At 34.4% G+C, this 9,657-nt stretch overlaps 1 protein-coding gene across 1 annotated transcript; it reads left to right on the top strand.

The window, feature by feature from the left end:
* The first annotated feature begins 4,211 nt into the window (after positions 1-4,211).
* Positions 4,212-7,764, top strand: LOC141712634 (multiple C2 domain and transmembrane region protein 6-like). Its single transcript, XM_074515644.1, has one exon. It carries the CDS (start codon positions 4,437-4,439, stop codon positions 7,614-7,616), a length of 3,180 nt encoding a protein of 1,059 aa, XP_074371745.1. The 5' UTR covers positions 4,212-4,436; the 3' UTR covers positions 7,617-7,764.
* Positions 7,765-9,657: the final 1,893 nt, after the last annotated feature.

Raw genomic sequence — 9,657 nt, 5'->3', positions numbered from 1 at the left:
TTGAACTTTTTCAAAGAAGTTGCCTTGGGCCCTAGTAGACTTTGGCTCTAGCTAATTTTCCTCATTCTTCTGGTGTTCGATACCTAATGTAAATGATTTTTAGTAGATATTCGAATGTCAATTTATATTTTAGTTTGTACATCTTTTCCAACATTTTGTAGCAATATGATACCCTGCAGTATTTCTTGACTCTAAATTATTATATGAAATCTTTTTTTTTTGTCATTCTTCACAAGGGATTATGCTAAAAAGATTGGGGGAAAGGGTTGGCTCAATAGTGTATATTAGGTCAATCTTTTTTTATCGTAGAAAACGTATTTGGTAAACCAAGCTAAACCGCTTAAACGACAGACTCTGAAAATATATAATCATAAATTCTCCTCCCATAAAATTCATAAAATTGTAATCAAGTCCCCTTTTTAACCAACCGAACCAACCCGGACATTTGAAGTCAATCTTGCTCCATAATATTGGTGGTAGTAAAAACTTGCTCCTTCAAATTCACCTCACATCTCTAAATGTATTTCCAGACTTCCCAATTGTACAAATTTGATCATATTTCTAATGGACAATATAATTTAGAAAAAATCAATAATTTATGCATTGCCGGGAATAAGAAAAAATTGAAGGAATGGTCATTATATTTCAATTGCTTCGAAAAGTCCCACTATTTGTAAACATTTATAGAACCATGAATAGGAGATTCTCCATCCAAAATTCTCATATTACTTCTTTTATTTTTAATATAGTGTTCTATTAAATAGTGTGCATAACATTATGTGTATCTAGCTATGTACTACCTAAACATGGTGGCCTGTGCAATTTTCTATCACCGCAATAATAGAAGGAAAATTTGAACAATTTTAATGAAAAGCCTTAGTTTTGAATCTTGCCGGGTGTATGTTTAATACGTTTCTAATGTTCTTATAATATACCCATAATTTTTGTTTCATACATTTGTGGGGGATTACTTCTATTCTCGGAAATAACTTACTAATGTCAAATAAGATTACTTTAATTTTCAACAAAATAAAAAAGATATAAAAAGTAAAAAAGATGTTTCAAAAGTTTGTGAACATAGTGGATCACTTTATCAATAATATAGATCTAGGCTTTTATGATTCAAAGAAAAAGAGGCTGCATATACGGGACTGATGTGGACCTCAGGCCCACCCATTTAGTGGGTGGAGCCTTTCAAACTTTAGTTTGGGATTTTAGAACACAAAGGATAAAATGGTAATTTGATAATAAAAATGTGACGGGTGAAGTCATAAGTGGTATGTATGATTCTTTCTTCATGTCATGAAAAACTAAAGTGACTTTCAAGCAATTGAAGGTCAATTGTCCATATAAAAGTCACATATTTTGAAAAACTCATTTCATTAAATTGATATTCTATGTTCCTATGAAAGCAAATATTTTCTCGTAAATTTTTATTTTTATTTTATTTTGCGATCAAGTTAATTTATTGGTCATCACTATTAGTTAACATATATTTAGACAAAAACAAACATTTTCTCGTAGTATTTAACTTGTTTGATTTTTTTCATCAAGTTAATTTATTATATAAATAAAAAGTAAATATAAAATCAACCAATTATGAATTCTACTTAAAATTTGATAAAATATCTAATAAATAAAAAATTATGGAAGATTTACATTACCTGTCATGGATCTAAAACATCAGTGATGCATCGTGAAAATTAAACTTACCGAAATATGAATTTGATTTAGTTATGATTTGTTAATATGGACTTGATTCAGTTTATAATCCAAAGTTAAATACTATTCATATCATGTTAAATATGGATTGAATTGGATTTAGTTTTACATAATTTTGGATTAAAATATGAATCATCCATATTTGTATAAATTTTTAAAATTTTGACTCATAAAGTAACTTAATTTGGAATCTAATTTTTTAAAAACATATTTTGCCACATTTTTTGTGAAACATCGAAAAATAACCCGGGAACAAATTTGTCAGGAAAATTTTCTCGGAATTTTTTTTCTAGATAAATTCCGAGAAAAAAATTACTTCAAGAAAAAATTTTTCGAACCGGAGATGGGAGTCAATTAGTCAAATACCGAAAGAGTGAGAATTATCGATTTTGTTTGAATTTTTATGATTGTACCTTTTCTAGTGTTACATAAATGATATAATTATCTTATATTTTGGTCCATATTTAAGACTTGATATATGATTTTGAAATAACTCAAATAATTTTTAAAATATGTGTTTATTAGTTGGTCCATATTTATAAATTTGTTTTGGTTTATTCATCCCATACAAATTTAATAATAATTTAATAATAATTATTATTTTCCGAAATTACAAATTAAATCTTATATATTTATGTGTAAATATTATAATTTCAGGAAAATTATCTAAGATCATTTTTAGGAACACGTTACTCAGAAAAATATATGCATGATATTTATTTACTTTTAAGTTAAAAGTCAATTCTTAATTAATCCTCTTAAAATGTATACCTTCAAGCTAAAATTAGTACATTTCATTTGGTGTCTGTTACATAGATTTATTTCAAATGTTTTTAATTTTTACCTACCATTTTCAATTGTTTAATAAGTTTTATATTGTATACAGCGTACAACAAAGCCTTTACACATCGCCAATAATGAAAACATTAAATACAGAACTGTAAATATAACTACCGACTTGGCGAATTTGTCACAACCTTGATGTGAAAAACTCTGAAGAAAGGCGCAACAAAATAAATTTATGACGTTATCAATGACACATACATGGTGAACTATATATAGCATACAGCCTATATTCATCTTCAACGGCTTCTGTAATCCTGACGGTGCATGGTAAAATCAACAACTATTGCGTAGAGAACTGTATGTTATACTGTAAATTGATCTCCCAGTTTCGTCAATCTTTTTGAAGATTCGAACTCTTAACGTCGGTGCAAAGAAACAAACAACACCAGACTAACCAGTGAATTTACAAATCTATCATTCAACCCAAATATGATTCATCTAAACTCCACTATCATATTACTTTCTTTCTGGCTCCTTAACAGAAGAATAGAAAAGAAGATATAAATAAATTCATAATATCATACATTATGAATATATATATATATATATATATATATAGAGTAAAGTTCTATGAGTCCACCTTTAATTGGAGTCCTCGGAGTCCATATATGTTCTGCAAGTAAAATATAGCTTAAAATATTACAAAACATATTATTTTTCGACAAACATCACTATTCTATCAAAAATCTTGTAGATTGCATACATTTTACAAGCAGAACATTGCAAAAATATATATTCTACAAAACATGTTTAGTTTGCAGAACATAAATGTACATGTTGCAGAACATATTGCAGAACATACATATTGTACCGTAAATATATGAGATTTGCATGATTTTGTTGAAGTTAGGCTATTTGTGTAACATGTTTTGCAGAATAACACGTTTTACAATATATTTTATTTGCAGAACGTAGATGGACTCCGATAAAAAGGTGGACTCCATATAACTCAGCCCATATCTTGTTAGGCCATTTCCAATAGTGATCCATATTACTTTTTACATATAATAATATATAAATATCATATTAAACAATTTTATCTTAAATTTATCATTTAATCATTATTAACAATTTATATAACTTTTTATAAATTAATTAAATCAAAAAAAATTAATACATATTAAAATATTAAAATTGTGCATTTAATTCACGAAAAACACATTTATTGCAATAATTAACATACAAAAATTATTGATACACACTAATTTTTCGAATTAGTATATTCTTTCCACAAATGCTTTAATGTATCTATAAGTGTAATATGTGTCTCTTTATTTTTTATTTTAAATTTTAATGAAATTATATTTTCTCATTAATTTAATTTTTATTTTAAAAATAAATTTTGTTAACTATTAATTATATTATATTATTAATTTTATAATTAAATAATTAAAAATCAATTTAAAATCACATAAATTACAAATAACAAAATCATTATTTTATATCAGTCAGCAGTAGTGATTCAATATCCAAATTTGGATCACCATTTGGATTACTGTTAGAATGAAATTTGGATAATCTGCCCCAAATTTGAATGTTTTGTATCACTGTTGATTTGGCCTAGAGGCCACTTTCGTCCACCAAACGACAACCCATTCTCTCATTCTCTCACACACACAAAAACACACATTAGGCCATATTCACATATGTTTCTGTATATTTTGTTACTCAAATAATCACATTCATATCTCATCACATTTCATCTCCACCGCCTAATGTGTTTTCCTACTCATCTTTTCATCATTTTTTCTGTCTTGTTCTTTAATCCTACTCAATTGTCTGTTTTTACCAACTTTTTTATTCTCGAAAATTTCTCCGGGCACAGGCCTGAAAGCAGTGTTGTAACGACATAATTGGTAAAATTGGCAATGGCTAAGCTAGTGGTAGAAGTTATAGATGCAAATGATCTCATGCCAAAAGATGGACAAGGTTCTGCAAGTCCTTTTGTTGAGGTTGAGGTTGAAGATCAGCACCAACGTACGCAGACTAAGATTAATGATCTGAACCCGTATTGGAATGAGAAAATAGTGTTCAACATCAATAATCATCAGGATCTTTCTCGGAAAACGATTGAAGTTACTGTTTATAATGAAAAAAGCAGAGATGGTCATCACAAGAATTTTCTTGGTCGTGTCAGAATCTCTGGCCTTTCTGTCCCTTTATCCGAATCTGAAGCTGTGGTACAAAGATACCCTCTGGATAAGCGTGGTATATTCTCTCATATTCGCGGAGATATAGCACTAAAACTATATGTAGTAGGAGGTGGACATGATCAGTTTTCAACTAATTTTGGCATTCCTGATGATGGCGGTCATGATCAGTTTTCAACTACTAATAGAGCTCAGGATGGCGGTGGCCATGATCAGTTTTCAACGTATAGAGCTCAAGAGTCGGAGGAAGTACAAGAAACACGTGTAAAGAACAACATCTTTACAGAGCAGAGTAGACATACTCCAGTCTTGCAAGAAATTAACCCTAACTATAAGGTTAATGATGATGAATACAAGGACAATGAAAAGACACTGAAGAAAAAAAAGAAGGAAAAAGAAGTGAGAACCTTTTACTCTGTTGGAACAGGTGGTGGTCCTCCTCCACCTGCTTCAATTCCTATACAAAGGCCGGTCACCATGGAACCTTCTAGGCCAATGGAGTCAGCCAGAACTGATTTTGCCCGACAGGGACCTGGTCCCGGGCCTGCCACAGTAATGCAGATGCAGTTCCCAGCACAGAGGCCTGAATTTGGATTGGTGGAGACTCGGCCACCAGTGGCAGCTCGGATGCGTTATGGAGGGTACAAGATGGACAAGATGGCAAGTACTTATGATTTGGTGGAGAAGATGCACTACATGTATGTGAATGTTGTGAAGGCTAGAGATCTTCCTGCAATGGACATTACAGGAAGCCTTGATCCGTATGTGGAGGTTAAGGTAGGGAACTACAAAGGCTTGACAAAGCACTTAGATAAGAATCAGAATCCGGTATGGAACAGTGTGTTTGCATTTTCTAGAGAAAGATTGCAGTCCAATTTGATTGAAGTAATAGTGAAGGATAAAGATATTGGAAAGGATGATTTTGTAGGGAGGGTAGCCTTTGATATTGCAGAAGTTCCCTTTCGTTTGGCACCAGATAGTCCGTTGGCTCCTCAATGGTACAGACTGGCAGATAAGCGGGGGGAAAAGCCTACTAGAGGTGAAATAATGCTTTCAGTTTGGATAGGAACACAAGCGGATGAGGCCTTTCAAGATGCCTGGCACAATGATGCTCACAAAATTAGTCACCAGAACCTTGCTAATACCCGATCCAAGGTTTATTTCTCCCCAAAGTTATACTACCTTCGAGTTCATGTTATCGAAGCTCAGGATCTTGTGCCAATTGAGAAAACTAGACAGCTGGACACACATGTAAAGGTACAACTAGGACATCAGGTCAGGGTCACTAAGCCTTCCCCGGTGAGGCATATAAATCCTGTTTGGAATGACGAGCTAATGTTTGTAGCCTCAGAGCCATTTGATGAGTTCTTAACTCTTACTGTTGAAGAACGACATGGACCGGGGGTGCCAATAGGGAGAGTGATCGTACCTGTAAGAGAGATTCCACCTAGAATGGACTTGAATAAGCCTCCGGATCCTCGGTGGTTTAATCTTCACAAGCCTTCTCACGCTGCAGACGAAGTTGACAAAACAAAAGAAACTAAATTTTCAAGCAAAATACTCCTCAGACTTTGTTTAGATGCTGGTTACCATGTCCTCGATGAGTCTACTCCTTTTAGTAGTGACTTTCAGCCTTCATCAAAGTTTCTGAGAAAGTCTAGCATTGGAATTCTCGAACTGGGAATTTTGAGCGCAAGGAATTTGCTTCCAATGAAAAGCAGAGATGGAGGAAGTACAGATGCTTATTGTATAGCCAAGTATGGAAATAAATGGGTTCGTACCAGAACACTTCTTGACACTCTCTCTCCTAGGTGGAACGAGCAGTATACCTGGGAAGTTTATGATCCCTGCACGGTAATCACAATTGGTGTATTTGATAACTTCCATGTTAATGGAAGCAGAGAGGACGCAAGAGATCAAAGAATAGGCAAAGTAAGAATTCGTCTATCAACTTTAGAAACAGATAGGATTTATACCCATTACTATCCATTGTTAGTTCTGGATCGCTCTGGTTTAAAAAAACACGGAGAACTTCATTTAGCTGTAAGGTTCACTTGTGTAGCTTGGGTCAATATGGTAGCACAATATGGAAAGCCATTGCTACCCAAGATGCATTATGCCCAGCCCATTTCAGTGCGTCATATTGACTGGCTTCGGCACCAGGCAATGCAGATAGTAGCAGCACGTCTATCCAGGGCAGAGCCGCCTCTCAGGAGGGAGACTGTGGAGTATATGTTAGATGTTGATTACCATATGTGGAGCCTCAGACGAAGCAAAGCAAACTTCTATCGCATAATGTCACTGCTCTCTGGGGTTTCAGCCGTTTGCAGATGGCTAGATGGAATCTGCACATGGAGAAACCCCTTGACAACATGTCTTGTGCATGTTCTTTTCTTGATTCTGGTTTGGTATCCCGAACTTATCTTGCCAACAATTTTTCTCTACTTGTTTGTGATTGGATTGTGGAACTACAGGTTCAGGCCTAGAAAACCACCACACATGGATGCAAGGATTTCACAAGCTGAGAACACCCATCCAGATGAGCTTGATGAGGAATTCGACACATTTCCAACTTCTAGGCCATCAGACCTTGTAAGGATGAGGTATGATAGAATGCGGAGTGTGGCTGGAAGAGTTCAAACAGTGGTTGGAGATTTGGCAACACAAGCAGAGAGAGTTTTAGCTATACTTAGCTGGAGAGATTCCAGAGCCACGGCAATCTTCATTATATTTGCATTAGTTTTGGCAGTAGTGCTTTATGTAACTCCATTCCAAGTCATTGCAGTTCTAGTTGGGCTGGTCATGCTGCGCCATCCTCGGTTCAGAAACAGGATGCCTTCCGTACCTGTCAATTTCTTCAAGAGACTACCATCCAAGTCAGACATGCTTCTGTTATGAGCACATAAATATATATATATAATTTCACTCATTCAAGTGTAAATAGAAAGAGAGGCTATGATGAATCAAGCAAGTGTATTCAAATAATATTCTTTGAGCTTTACTTTGCAGTATATTATTGAATTAAATGAGAATTGATGTTAAAGAATTAGCTCTTAGTCAGAAGATGTTTTTGTGCTGATTTGCATTAAATGTGAAGACACGAGAACTTTTCAAGTACACTATGAAATACAAAACAACCTGATCCAATACGATCACTTTAACATGAATAACTGACACAGAGAACCTCTCTTATGACAATGAACGCTATCCTTCTATTGTGCTTAGAAGCATGAGACGTTGGACAGAATTCTACTAAGAAATATACTAGATACCAAGTAACAAAAGTAGAGCTGCAATTGTCAACCAGCTTGCACATAATCCAACCAAGAGAGCCCTATCAACAGCAGTCCACAAGTGCATGCTACCTCCAGGACTTTCTTTCTTGCTTAGATGTTCTGTTAAATCATTCTCTATCTTCTCATGTAGAAGATTCTTGCACTTCCTTAGTAACCACCCAGATAGGTTTATAATATTTCGATCTTCTGCCCACAAGTCATTCTTCATAAGTGACCCTCCTTTTTCCTCACTTGACTTCATCCTTCCCAACTGTTATCGACACAAGCACAAGCCTCCGGCTCTATTGCACACGCACACATCCCTCCCCCAGATTGGAGAAGAAAAAGCACCTTTTGCTGCTATCCAATCTCTCTTTTAACACTATCGTCTTTTGTTACAGCTAGTATTTTGACCACTTCCCCAAAAACTGACCACCGTCCTAAAGATGTAATCCTGACTATAGCTGATGTCCCAACATGCTTCCTTTGCAAACTACCAGAGTGCCTGTACTTGCATATATCTCTTTTATAGGAGTTAGTTGTCAAGGGCATGCTTAGTTACTAGGGTGTTGATGCGCCTGGAGCCAACCTTGGAGCCCAGCACCTATGCAGTAAAAATGGTTGGAATACATATACCCAGCCCAACTACAAAAAAAACTAATTACTGAATTTTGGTTTGCTAATAGCCTTGCCAAATGAAATCCATCAGTGACAATTACAGTAATCTCTATTTCTTATTTTTACCAGTGTGAAAGATTTTTATAAACAGCAGTTCCCGACTCCAGTTCTGTGACTCTGCTTCTCCACTGTACTCCGTGGGACTTTCTTCATCCTTGGACCTTACAGATGGAGTTCATGGACCTAAAATTTTAAAACAGATCATCGAAAGAAACATGCCAATGGCTAAGTAAAATTTAAATGTAAAAAAATGCAGAGGGCTCCTATCCACAACAGATGTGTGTACCTGTGTGTGCTTCAGTGCATGAGTGAAAGACAGAGATTCATATATATAGGGTTAGGCTCTTGCAAAAACGTTGCACAGAAACCTTACATAGTAACTACCAAGATTTAAAAGAATTCAGCAAGTAGAAGTAGAACCTTTCAGCAAATTAAACCTTTGTACAAACAAGATGAACCCAAACCCTAGGTTGCAGTCGGTGAGACCTTAAGGGGATCTATGACACTAATGAATTAATTGAAATTTAGTGGTTCTAAAGTTTCTATTTAAGGTTTATATTCAGTTCTTCATATGCTCCGGTTCCTATTATATATTGTCCATTGCTGCAAAATAGAGTTTCGAATACAGTTAAGAATGTACACAAAGCATATTTACAGCAAATTTTACTTTAAACTGAAATTTTGTTTTACAGGAATTTCTACTAATTCCTCTGTCCAGCTAAGAAAATCTTTTTTTTTCATAGAATGCGATCTATTTCATTTTCAAAGTACCTATAAAAACAAAACTATATACCCTAATGTGGTCACATTTTACTAGAACAGATAACAGAAACATAGAACTCAACACACTAATGTATGCGACCTTTACAAGTTTCAAGATAGCATCTAATTCAACTTTGCCTATAGCGAAAACAACACAGAAGCGAACTCATAAACAAAGTGCCTGCAAGCAATTGTTGACAGAATTATTGAATCATTGCCACTTA

Source organism: Apium graveolens, chromosome 3 (assembly GCF_009905375.1).
Source record: "Apium graveolens cultivar Ventura chromosome 3, ASM990537v1, whole genome shotgun sequence".
Lineage (NCBI taxonomy): Eukaryota > Viridiplantae > Streptophyta > Magnoliopsida > Apiales > Apiaceae > Apium > Apium graveolens.
Note: the sequence above shows the minus strand (reverse complement) of the source record. Positions and strands in the feature narration are given on the sequence as shown.

What these genes read in the sequence shown, in the direction of transcription:
- LOC141712634 (XM_074515644.1), top strand. Translation starts at nt 4,437, where the DNA reads ATGGCTAAGCTAGTGGTAGAAGTTATAGATGCAAATGATCTCATGCCA.